Genomic DNA, 13,909 nt, shown 5'->3' with positions numbered 1-13,909 from the left:
AGAGTTCATTATTGTCCAAACAAACACTAAACTGTGCACCAGTCCGTCCTCAGACTAAATAAAGAGTTAAGACCGGATAGAGGGTCTTAACATGTTTCTCTTGAGTGATCGTGATGTTGTGTTAAATGTCTGTTCCCTTGTTTCTTGTCTGGAATATTCGTCCTTGTTGACGTTGCAAATGGTGCTTCTGTGATGCAAGAAGAATGTCAGACTTGTTCTGACAATAAAGTATTATCATATCGTAAATATAATCTGGATCCTAAAATGATTATTAAAGCTATCTTATACTCTAATATGCAAAGTACTCAAACGACAGCATGTGTAACATTCAGCTGGATGCATGAAACTCTGCTAATCACATTTCATAAGCAGCAGGGCATGGGGTCGTTTCAGAGAGCTATGATACGCAGCTTCAACTCATCTTCAGTAACTAACGATGCAACCCCTCACTGTATTCAAAGGACGCTATTCGCTCAGAGGACACTTGTTACTACTCTCCAAGAGCAGTCCGTCAGGATCACTTGCTAAACTGTAAGCGCAGGCACACAAAGACAACACGATGGGTTGAGAGCGGTACCTTGTGAATGGTCTGCTTGTGACCCTCCCTCTTCCTCTCCTCCTCCTTTCGAGCCTGTACACCAGCCATGCGCCGATCCTCGTCCTGAAAGAGATAGCTTGTGCGATCAGAGAGCAGCTCCATTCACGAGTTTTGAATAATTCAGCGGAGAGGGGGGGGGGGGGGGGACCACGAGGATGGGAGACACTCAAACACCGATCACAGGATTATCTGTCTGATGTTCACTCTCGGATCAACCGAAGCACAGCTGTTTGGGAAAGCCGAAACTCCCAGAATGCAATGCTGCCAACACAATCTGAGTGTGCCAGCCGAGAGCCAGGGGGCTGTTCAGCTGTCTGTGACGATGCCTCTGTCGGATCAATAGTGGCTAAATCATCAGGAGCTGGGGGGACGGATTGAGATGCGTGTGTCGCTACTGTAAACTCGTTTTGGGAGAGCAACAGCTCACACGGGGGAAGTGAGCACATTGCAGCAGATGTTCTGTGGGATTGATCGATATCTTAATGATTGCAAAGGGACCTGTAACAGCAATAAAAGGTCTTCTAATGGGCTATTATAGGTTGATTATTTGGTTGTTACGGTTTCAGTCAACGACAATATTTCCAGTTTAATACAAAAAATATGTCAATCATATTTAAGTTCCAGAAATGTATAGATAAGAGTTGTTTTTATTTAACTAATTCAAAATTATATATGCAGTCAAGGTTCAAGTAAACTAAGTTGAAATGGGAGGGAAAAAAGCATAGCTCCTAAAAATAAAAAATAGCCGTCCTGTGAGTTATCAGATGAATGACATTGTTTTAGCTCAAAGCACTAAAATCTAACAACATTATGAATAAAAACAAATATTTAGAGTTTGAACGTAAGAACGCAATGAAGTAATGGACACACTGCAAAATCTTGCCAAGTATATTCGTCTAATTTCTAGTCAATTTGTCTTTACACTCAATATAAGACCTAATAACTGAAGAGGTAACAATGCAGTGAGAAATAGGGTCTTGCGTCTTCAAGACTCTTGAAAACATCTTATTTTGTATCTCAAACGAAACAAGTTTTTTAAGCTGCTGTGGTTTTTGTAAAAGATGGTTCATCTTGTTTTAACAAATACATTTTACTTGATTTAAAAAAAATTAAAAAAAATTCTTATTGGAAAATCAACAACGAACATCAGAAAACTGAAAGCTTCTGAGCATTTCAGGATTATATTGTAACACAACATTTACTGATCCTGGTAAGATATAGTTCAACATTAGTTTTACCAGCTAATCACAAGATTTCCTTTATCTAAAAATCCCATCTTATTTCAAAAAATCTACCAAGCAAATGTTCACTTGTTCTATTGGCAGATTGTTTTACTTATTACAAGTGAAAACACCTTGTTTTCATTATTCTTTTACTTGATTTTGGAGCAGCATTTTGTTCCAGTGCAGGGGCTGAAATCATACAAATACAGAAAAACTCCCAAAAAATAAACAGAAAGATAAAATAAATATCAAGTACATATGCTAACCACAATATAATTTGATATAACCCTAAAAAACATTAACAAGGCAGCGTGAAAGTCTCTTTGTGGCTTTCTCAATAATTGAAAAAATTCTAAGAACTTAATACCAAAGGAAACTGAGAAATGTGAATAATAATTTAGCCTAAAGATCAAGAAATATATATTTTTGATTAACTGAACTGGCATAGGAGCTTTTTTTGCCAATTATAGTAAATAATGTAATCAGAGTGGAAATATATGTTTTATTGTCAATAAATGATAATGACTGCAATACCACCTATAACAGCTTTCCTACTGTTCCAACTGTAGAGGATTACGTTTCTCTTTTTGGCTTTCCCAATAATTGAAACAATTCTAAGTACTTAACCCTTATGTTGTGTTTGGGTCTCCCGTGACCCGTTTCAAGTTAAAATTATATAATAACTACGCTCTAGTTTTTTGTATCGGAACAAGGCTTCATGATAACAGCTATGCAAACACTACAGAACTGATTTTGACCATTTTTGCCAAGTCCGAAGGAAAAAAGTGTATAATTTGGTGTTGGGGTCTGGGGAGACCCGGCAGAATTGTTTTGGGTGACTCTGGGTCATATTTGGCCCAATCAAGATAGATCTTTGACTTTAGACACCCCTCCCCCGCCCCCTTCATCAACTGAAACAATCATTTTTCGCAACATGCACCTGGTCTCCCCTCCCTCTGCCCCCCTCCCCCCACGGGAACTCGACCTTTCTCAAAGAATATGTACACTAACACTTGATCCTGAACACACATATATGTGGTGTAATGTGTTTTGGGGCCATAACATTAAATTGCAACAGGATTGTACGGTTATGAATACTTAATAAGTTAGTTATGATGTAGTTAAAACAATATTGGATGATAGTCATTTGGACTGAGATAAGTCATGGGTCCAAATTGACCCTCGAACACCATGAACGGAAACAGCTTTCGAACACAACACAAGGGTTAATACCAAAGGAAACTGAGAAATGTGAATAATAATTTAGCCTAAATATCAAATGTAGAACTGTATCTCCTCATTTACCGTATTAATTCTGATTTCATTCATAAATAATAGCCGACCTGCCATCAGTCAGGCATATTTCATCTCTGATCATCTGATCTGACTCGCACTGGGGGCAAGTGTTGCTGAAGGGTTCGAGGGGGGAATGTAGATCTTCAGTGGCTTCATAGTCTGCCTCCAGCTACATCATGGCACAGTTTGAAAAGATGGAAACGTGTCCTAGGCTGACTGTCAACAACAAATCAAAACTCAAACAAGGTAAAGTTCTTGAAGTGAAACCCCCGGCCTGTTTTTCAGATTTGACAGTTAAGGACAGAAGTGTGTTGGAGGGGTTTTTATTACACGATGGATTTTTGAAACTCGCCAAACCGGTCAAGGACCTTAAAAATCAAGTAAAAACATGAAAATAGTTGGAAAAGGAGTTACGAGCGTTCGAAAGAATCAGCAGTATGTGTTCTGGGGGCAAGGTGTGTGAAACGTACAGATTCCTCTTAAAGAGCAAGCTCAGACCTGGGTGCTCCCTGCTTGACAGCTTCTAAAAGCACGCTGGGGTTTCACCGCAGCACTTGGCTGGCATGCTGTGCAAATAAAATGACTTCATGTTTATGCTTGAGAATACTCATTGTATTGAGATTGCTTGGTTTATAATTATAGTTAAGTCACTGATGCATTTATGCCCTTTAGTACGCGACCGGGAACATGATGAATGCTGCAGAAATGTCCGAAAACAAAGATGGGTTTTGCATCGTAAAGATTTACAGGAGCTTGCCCCGTTGACCGTGAATAGGAGACCGCCTTTCAGGGTTTGATTTGGACTAAAATCATAATCAGGGCTCTCGATTAACTTTTTTCCCTATCCTCCCGGAACCGTCCCGAAATACAATCTAAGCCGCCCCGAAATTAATGTGGACCGTCCCGAATTTAAAATGTTAGTTTTTCTACATTATCATTAGTTAAAATCATTCAAAGTGACCTTTAACATAAATAAAACATCATACAAATCATTAGATGGTAATTCATCAACCTTTTTATTTGAGTAAATCATTCAATCACAGAAACAAACGCCAAATATATTTAAACAAACACACAAATGAGAAAATTACTCTAATATTGAATCCAATCAAGTCCCATCCAATTAACAACACAATCCAACACTGTCCTGAAGACAGAACCCAGAGTAACCGCTAACCAGGATGACGGTCTGTAACACAGTCAGGAGACCTTTACAAACGGCCCCGCCCCCTCGCACCCAGACGGGAGAGAGAGATCTCGTCTGGATTGGAAAGCTCGAAAATACATCATAGACGCATGTTGTAGTCTTATTGTATATTAGAAACGGAGTTGGTGAAACTAAAACTGCGATATAATGTGTATGTAGCAATAATACATCTGACATATATTTTTTAAATGTCTCCTGTTCCGATAAAAAGTCCGATAACGTTGGAGCTTAACGTTACCATCACTCAACCCGCGAAATACACATACTCGTACATAGCTAGACCCGCACATTTGCGAGCCAGGAATTCGCGGGCACAGCCAGCGGCACAGCACGGGTTTCTAAATGTTTTGTGCGTGTGTGTTTATCATGGTGTTTATGTTGACAAGGCGGTTTAATAACTGTGTGCTACACAAAACGTGCAGTCGGTTTCATTTTCATCGCCGTTTGTAGTGGAGTTAGCAGGGTATTTTTATTTTAACTCTCGTCCCAAATTCGTCCCAAAATTATTTTTTATCCTCCCCGACACTATTTTTTTCTAGCTATTTTTTATTTAGTCTTAGACTTTAGACGGAAATGGTTGTTGTCGTTTTAGTCGATGAAAAATGGTTACATTTTAGTCAACTTTTAGTCAAAATGTTTTCTCTCTTTAAACTAATTCAGTTAGGCAAATACAGCTATCTGAAATTGGACTCAATGTGACAGCATCAAGTGTTGAAATCCGTAAAGCAACATTTCACTCTCTTAACACTTTACTTATCTAGGGACGGGTATCGTTAAGGTTTTTAGCATAGACTGTTTTTAGCAGTACTACTCTTAAAAATCTGTGTGCACGCCACTGCAGCGTCTGTTAGGCCCCGCCCCCAGCATACAGAGAGAGAGGGAGAGAGTTAGGCCCCGCCCCCCGCACACAGAGAGAGACACAGGGAGATCGCTTTTCTGGAGTGAAGAGAGCGGAAATAATGATATTGCAAGTTAGAAACGTAAGATGCATTTTGACAGACAAGACGGACACTTGCACTTACCCCGCATTTTGAATGTCCGATAGTCCACCATTAACACCTTAGTCCCGTCTCGTCAACGAAAACGAAATATACATTTCGTCATAGTTTTTATTATCAAGAATCTATGTTTAGCTCGTCCTCGTCTCGTCTTTGTCGTGTAAAAAAGGTTGTTGACGAACATTTTTCGTCATAGTTTTCGTTGACGAAATGAACACTGGTGCAGACGCAGCGGCTTGGCTCTCTTATTTCTTATTGTGTCTATGTTTTACTGCAGTGAGAGTTGCCAAAGAAATGTTGTTGTACTTTGTATGATGCAGTGTTTCCCCTATAATTAATTCTGTCCTTTCCCCGCTCAGAGACCCAGGTCGTCGCACGCATCTCTGCTTGTCTAGCTGACATCTCTCAGTGGATGTCTGCTCATCATCTCAAGCTCAACCTTGACAAGACTGAACTGCTTTTCCTTCCGGGAAAAGATTGTCCCACTCTTGACCTAACAATCAACATCGGCACCTCTGTTGTTTCCCCGACTCAGACTGCAAGGAATCTGGGTGTGACCCTAGATAACAAACTGTCCTTCACTGCAAACATCGCTGCTACAACCCGCTGCTGCAGATACACACTTCACAACATCAGGAGGATGCGTCCCCAGCTGACCCAGAAAGCCACGCAGGTTCTGGTACCATGCTGCGAATGGATCTGGCCCTTCCTACATCCAGGACATGGTTAAACCGTACACCCCAGCACGTGCACTTCGCTCTGCATCAGCCAAACGGCTCGCTGCACCCTCACTGCGAGGGGGACCCAAGTTCCCATCAGCAAAAACACGTGGGTTTGCTATCCTGGCTCGAAGATGGTGGAATGAGTTCCCCATTGACATCAGGACAGCAGAAAGCTTACACACCTTCCGGCGCAGACTGAAAACTCATCTCTTTCGACTCCACTTCGAGCGATAGAACTATTAACAAAGCACTTATATACTAATAAAGGAGGAGCACACAGCCTCTGTGAGCGAGCGAGACAGAGAGAGAGCTAGAGAGAGCACCTTTATCTATTTAATATAGTTGTAAAAAATAAAGTAAGAAATCATTCTAATGTGTACTATAGGACAGTAAAAAAAAAAAAAAGTTTAAAAGGGGAGTTATTAGTAAAATATGCATAAATAGAAAGAAAGAATGCTAACTAGGTAACATAAGATAAGAATAAACCAGTTTAAATGATTTGTTATTGGTTGTGATAATATTCTAAAGATGTTTGGATCATTGAAAAGTATAAAGCTCCCTTTCATATGAGTGTTGAGAGCTGTATCCATAAATTCATGTTGCTCTCAAAGTGCACCAGATTGATGCATTTAACTTCAACATTTAAAAAAAAATCTCTTCCCGGGGGTGCATGCCCCCGGACCCCCCTAGAGGATGTGAGGTCCACCCCCAACTAAAGCAGATCAAAATAATTAAATTGCATACATTTGATTTTGATGGTTTGTTATGGATATTTCTTGTGCTGGCAGACACATAGAAACATATTGGCGGGGCGCACTTCGCACGCACACAAACAAATTCCACGTGCTCCGTGCTCACATTTTGCTAGGCCTGCGTGCCTTAGCACCGCTGCTATGGCTCCATCCAAGGGGAAACACTGTGATGACAATAAAGATATATTCTATTCAAGACATGGTCATGTTAAAGATGTACAGTAACAGAATGTGACATTAAGCTTAGGGTCATTAGCTGAACATGTGATCAGATGCAATTACGGCTTATGAACAAATACAACACAAGCATGGGTTCTGAGAGATTTATATTGTACTGTAGCTATAAAATGGCAGTGGTGGAAGTTTTTAGTAGTATTTTATTGTATACTATAAAGTCCTGCATAAAAAAATCTTACTTTAGTAAAAGTCCAAAAGTATTGGCATTAAAATCGACTCCGGTACCTCAATTTAAAAAGTGCCTTGTGGGTTCATCACAGCGAGTAAAGGTGGAGCTCATTTGAATATTTTGGATATTGCTGTTGGGTGTTTTTACATTTGAATGTGTATTCATTAGCTTATGTATATGTCATCAATCTGCTTAGTATCTAAAGCTGTCAGATACATTTAGTAGATTCAAAATTACATCAGCGTCTAAAATGTAGTGCAGTAAAAGTATCAAAAAATAAAAATACGTGCAATGCTTGAGTAAATGTGCTTCCTCACATTCCACCATAGGTTGGTCATCATAACTCTGCAGTATACACCCTCTTTCCATTTCATCATGATTGATGATGCTGAAGTTACATACAAGTGTGGCATGTCAAAAAAAATAAGTAGAGGATAAAGGAACATTTTTAAAATGGACAATAAACTAATTTTAGAAAACCTAATTTTCAGATATAATTAGCCGAATTTGGCCAGTGGACTTTTGAACTTGTAAGCGCACGCACGCACGCACGCACGCGCGCGCACACACACACACACACACACACACACACACACACACAGTTAGAGAGTGGGTTCTTACTGTGATGCGCTTCATGTCCAGCTGTTTCAGATGAAGCACACAGCGCAGGACGGCCTGCTTGTACCATGTCTCCAGGGCTACAGGATTCCCATCCAGGGTGAGCTCAGAAAGGGAGCGCGACTCTCCGAGGCAGGCTAGCTGATCGACACTGCACGAAAATAAAACAATTATTTGATTGAGACCCAGAGTCAAAGATATACAAACACACAGAGATGGCAAAAGTACACACATCCTTTACTCAAGTAGAAGTACAGATACTCGTGTTCAAAAATACTCTGGTGAAAGTAGAAGTACTGACTAAACTTCTTTACTCAAGTCAAAGTAAAGAGGGCTTTGAAAAGTACTTAAGTAAAAAGTACCCATAGCTAGCAGCTGCTTTAAAGAGTACCTGACCTCCCTTTATATTAACAGAACAATAATGTCATTGTTCGCTAATGAATGTTTCCATGCTGAACAACGGCAACATGACGACGTTTCCATTGGTCCCTCTTCTTTAGAGAAGACCAGGAAGTGATGGATACACGGATCGTGTTCAAATCAATAGGCACGCAGTGACTCTAAAGAATAATGATCACGCACCAGACACACATTCAGACTAAAGGAACCAGCTATTTGGGAAATGAGAGAAGTAGAAAGTACAGGTATTTGTGTTCAACATGTAGGAAGTAGAAAGTACAGGTATTTGTGTTCAACATGTAAGAAGTAGAAAGTACAGGTATTTGGGTTCAACATGTAAGAAGTAGAAAGTACAGGTATTTGTGTTCAACATGTATGAAGTAGAAAGTACAGGTATTTGGGTTCAACATGTGAGAAGTAGAAAGTACAGGTATTTGGGTTCAACATGTGAGAAGTAGAAAGTACAGGTATTTGTGTTCAACATGTAGGAAGTAGAAAGTACAGGTATTTGGGTTCAACATGTAAGAAGTAGAAAGTACAGGTATTTGTGTTCAACATGTAAGATGTAGAAAGTACAGGTATTTGTGTTCAACATGTAAGAAGTAAAAAGTACAGGTATTTGTGTTCAACATGTAAGAAGTAGAAAGTACAGGTATGTGTGTTCAACATGTAAGATGTAGAAAGTACAGGTATTTGGGTTCAACATGTAAGAAGTAGAAAGTACAGGTATTTGGGTTCAACATGTAAGAAGTAGAAAGTACAGGTATTTGTGTTCAACATGTCAGAAGTAGAAAGTACAGGTATTTGGGTTTAACATGTAAGAAGTAGAAAGTACAGGTATTTGTGTTTAAAATGTAAGAAGTAGAAAGTACAGGTATTTGGGTTCAACATGTAAGAAGTAGAAAGTACAGGTATTTGTGTTCAACATATAAGAAGTAGAAAGTACAGGTATTTGTGTTCAACATGTAAGAAGTAGAAAGTACAGGTATTTGTGTTCAAAATGTAAGAAGTAGAAAGTACAGGTATTTGTGTTCAATATGTAAGAAGTAGAAAGTACAGGTATTTGTGTTCAAAATGTAAGAAGTAGAAAGTACAGGTATTTGAGTTCAATATGTAAGAAGTAGAAAGTACAGGTATTTGTGTTCAACATGTAATCAGTAGAAAGTACAGGTATTTGTGTTCAACATGTAAGAAGTAGAAAGTACAGGTATTTGTGTTCAACATGTAAGAAGTAGAAAGTACAGGTATTTGTGTTCAACATGTAAGAAGTAGAAAGTACAGGTATTTGGGTTCAACATGTAAGAAGTAGAAAGTACAGGTATTTGTGTTCAACATGTAAGAAGTAGAAAGTTCAGGTATTTGTGTTCAACATGTAAGAAGTAGAAAGTACAGGTATTTGAGTTCAACATGTAAGAAGTAGAAAGTACAGGTATTTGAGTTCAACATGTAAGAAGTAGAAAGTACAGGTATTTGTGTTCAACATGTAAGAAGTAGAAAGTACAGGTATTTGAGTTCAACATGTAAGAAGTAGAAAGTACAGGTATTTGTGTTCAACATGTAAGAAGTAGAAAGTACAGGTATTTGGGTTCAAAATGTAAGAAGTAGAAAGTACAGGTATTTGGGTTCAACATGTAAGAAGTAAAAAGTACAGGTATTTGTGTTCAACATGTAAGAAGTAGAAAGTACAGGTATTTGTGTTCAACATGTAAGATGTAGAAAGTACAGGTATTTGTGTTCAACATGTAAGAAGTAGAAAGTACAGGTATTTGTGTTCAACATGTAAGAAGTAGAAAGTACAGGTATTTGAGTTCAACATGTAAGAAGTAGAAAGTACAGGTATTTGTGTTCAACATGTAAGAAGTAGAAAGTACAGGTATTTGGGTTCAAAATGTAAGAAGTAGAAAGTACAGGTATTTGGGTTCAACATGTAAGAAGTAGAAAGTTCAGGTATTTGGGTTCAAAATGTAAGAAGTAGAAAGTTCAGGTATTTGAGTTCAACATGTAAGAAGTAGAAAGTTCAGGTATTTGGGTTCAAAATGTAAGAAGTAGAAAGTACAGGTATTTGTGTTCAACATGTAAGAAGTAGAAAGTACAGGTATTTGGGTTCAAAATGTAAGAAGTAGAAAGTACAGGTATTTGGGTTCAACATGTGAGAAGTAGAAAGTACAGGTATTTGAGTTCAACATGTAAGAAGTAGAAAGTACAGGTATTTGTGTTCAACATGTAAGAAGTAGAAAGTACAGGTATTTGGGTTCAAAATGTAAGAAGTAGAAAGTACAGGTATTTGTGTTCAACATGTAAGAAGTAGAAAGTACAGGTATTTGGGTTCAAAATGTAAGAAGTAGAAAGTACAGGTATTTGTGTTCAACATGTATGGGGAGGTAACTATGTTTTAGGAAACATGAGTCATCCCTTTCTTCAAGGGATATTTTGGATTGTTTTAAAGTGGGGTTGCATGAGGGTACTTATCCTATCCTTATTCTCCGGATATAGCGGCAGTTAAACCTCCAGTTTAGAAAAACAGACAGTAGTTACTGCATGGTAACAACGAAAGGAACTACTGTGGATAGGGTCTAAAGAAAAGCATATCTCTAAAACAAATCAATATCAGTTAAAGTGTCGCTATAATTACAATATTTTCACAACTTTTCCCAGACAGCCCTTTCTCACAAGGAACTAGAGCTGCTATCATTCCCCAGTCTCCATGTATAAAAAGAGTATTTTTATCTTTTGAAAAACAAAGCAGTTGCTGCCGCCTGTATTGTTTTGTTTGTGTGTGTTGAATTGGTGAATCCAAACTAACCACACAAGTCACACAAAAACATGAAACCCCATCATCACAGCAGTAGACCAACAACTCCTGTGGTCTGCCAGGTAAGATTACTTTTGTTGTGAATGGGGTCTGGTGGCTGTAACAAGATCAAAGATGAGAGTTTCAGTTCACTCTTGATCAGGGTGGTCTGATGGCATGATAAAGCAGTTTAAATATTGTAAAAAGTGTTTACTTCAACTGGTATTGATTTGGTTATATGAACATTTGAAACTTAAAGTGGACCAAACATGCTATGTGTAGGCAATAGCACAGGTCTCAGATATATAAAAATATATGAAAAACATGTCTATGAAGTGTTTTGCTCAAAATACCAAACAGATCACCCATTCTAGCCATGCCTCATATCCCTCTATTTCACTTCCTGTTGCAAAAGTGCTGATTTGGGTATGAAGCTTTAAAAAAAAAACCCCGAAGGGGCTGAGTTCATGCGGGACCCGGCAGCTACCGTCTAAACTAAATGCTGCCGTGATGAAACGCCATATCATGGATTATCAAGGATTCTCTCTGAAACAGTCTGGAGCTCAAAGGCTTTCTCTCTTGCCGGTTATACCACAAGGTGAGTTCCTTTTTACTTCCTGCTTCTTCACACACATGCTCTCCAGTACAGGTTAGCTCTGAGTGTTAGCCATGCTAATGTAAACACCGACCATATTACGTCCAAAGCAGTCGGGCATTGTTTCTGATAGCAACGTTTCTGATTGGCCCGTGGGTCCACATTTCAGATATTACGTCATATCGGACGCAAATCAGCTTCGTTGTAGCCCCGTTTTTAGAGATTTGGGTACGGAGGAAAATAGAGGGGGGTTTTACTTTCTGACGCTGCGTGAGTTCCCCGACACACCGGGGACACATAGTTATGTATAAAAGACATCATAAAGTGCATTTTGCATGATAGGTCCCCTTTAAACTGAGGGGTGTGTCTACCTCCATCTACTGTAGCTAATTCACTTACTTCAGAAAAGTGCTACTTTAAGTAATCTGAACTATCCCTTAAGTCTAACAAGACAACCACCCCCCACTGTATCTGTGGTTGAATTCTTTAATCTACGCTTTATTAACAGGATGAAACACAACATGACAAACTGGTAATTTAGCCGGCTCTCCAGCAGCCTGGCATTACACAGGGGGCAGTGAAGGGAAACATATTCACTACTCTGATGAAATCACCCCGTGGCAAAGGAAGACATGGAAAACCACAACCAAGCCAAGTTACGCTGAGGAGACGGCTAATTTGTGATAATAGCGTTGATGAATCATACGCCTGGAACTACGTATAAACCCTCTGCACTGTACCTGAGCCGAGCCAGATGATAAACCCCTGATGAACTATTAAATAAAGAACTCTATGATCATTTCCCAATTCACTTCCTTAATTTGCAATATCTGAACCAGTCAGAGAACATGCATATTTTATTTTATTATTTGTTTAATCGTTTATTCGGCAGGGACAAAGCACGGTAATGAACACTTAAAACATTAAAATGTGTCAAGCGTAATAGTGCCAGATTTAGCTTTGAGCTCATTTCCATCCGCAGTCCCTCACATAAAAACATTTAAGAAAATTACATTTGACAAACATAGCAAAAACAAAATACATGTTAGGCAAAAAGTGCAAGAGAGCAAGAGCAGCAGAGTATTTATGACATGGTAATACAATATGGCAGCAACGACATGTAAAGTGCAAGAGGAGATACAAGAGCTACCTAAAGTGCAATATATGTTACTGTAGATGTTAGACTATAACACACACACTAAATAAGGTTATGTTTTATTAATTCCCATGCTTTGAATAATTATATAATATTCTAACGCACCATAGGGATCTGTTTTTGAAAAATCCTGAAGGTGTATCTGATGCATTTATCATAATTGTTGCATTAATTATCGCGGTGACCACTTGGGTATAATTACTTTTATAAAACCACTCAATAATAGTTGCAGTAATAAAAAGTCAACATCCTCTTGTCCCTAAGGTCCATCGAAGAAGAAAAAAATGTCTTTCTGACATCTGTCTTACTCTGGATTCTTAAAGTATTTAATTTAAGCAGGTAAAGTCAGATTTAGATGAGGAAAAGAAACATGAGGATGTGGATGTAGCTCCATCATCCTGTACTGGGCAACCTGACTGCACCAAGTGAGCTCTGTGCCACTACCTAGCAACAGAGCACAGCTGTTCTCCTATCAGCATTGGGCAAATGCAAAACGTACACACAGCTGGTTTCTCAAATGCTACGGTGAGCATGCATTCAAAACAGTAATTGATTTAAAGACGCATTTACCATAAGGTCATAATAGTATAACAACAATAAGTAGAAGAAGTGAACACATATAAATTACTTCATAATTATTATTATTTACTTACAATGTCTCTCTGTAATGTAATACATCTGCACATACAATGTCTGCTGCCTCTTTCTATGTCATGACTCATGATCGTCTCTGAGCTACACACAATAAGAGCAGGGCTGTTTGAGAGGTGTCGGGTCAGATGTATCACAGCACAAGGTGACTGTGGTCAGGGAGGATAGTAAAGACTGTCCTATCCTGAATCCCACGTACAGTACAGGCCCCTCCTCGAGGCACCCTTATTTAGTGGGACCGCTACGTTGCTTTAACAAGTTAACATCTCTGAGCGCAGAGAGGGAGAAACACGTCACTTAAAAGCAAAACCCAGATATGGGCAAAAGTGCATAAAGCAGGCAAGAAAAGACACCTCTCATTCATCCTACATGCACGTCTCACCTAGCGATGCTGCTACTTCATCCACTCAACCTTCAAGTGTGTCGTTAAATCTCAAAGAAAGTGAGCTCCTCTCTCTTAGCCGGCTTTAAATAACTTTATAGGCACACCCATTTCT

General features: G+C 39.0%; 1 protein-coding gene across 1 annotated transcript in view; it reads right to left on the bottom strand.

Moving 5' to 3' along the window:
• LOC117443441 (leucine-rich repeat-containing protein 49) overlaps positions 1-13,909 on the bottom strand; it is a 73,318-nt gene that overhangs the window by 42,684 nt on the left and 16,725 nt on the right. The window contains exons 10-11 of the mRNA XM_034079430.1: positions 7,824-7,971; positions 578-661 (exon numbers count right to left, since the gene is read on the bottom strand). Of these exons, the coding sequence (XP_033935321.1) occupies positions 578-661; positions 7,824-7,971 (232 nt within the window). The remainder of the gene's footprint in view (positions 1-577; positions 662-7,823; positions 7,972-13,909) is intronic.

This window comes from Pseudochaenichthys georgianus, chromosome 3 (assembly GCF_902827115.2).
Source record: "Pseudochaenichthys georgianus chromosome 3, fPseGeo1.2, whole genome shotgun sequence".
Taxonomy (NCBI): Eukaryota; Metazoa; Chordata; class Actinopteri; order Perciformes; family Channichthyidae; genus Pseudochaenichthys; species Pseudochaenichthys georgianus.
Note: the sequence above shows the minus strand (reverse complement) of the source record. Positions and strands in the feature narration are given on the sequence as shown.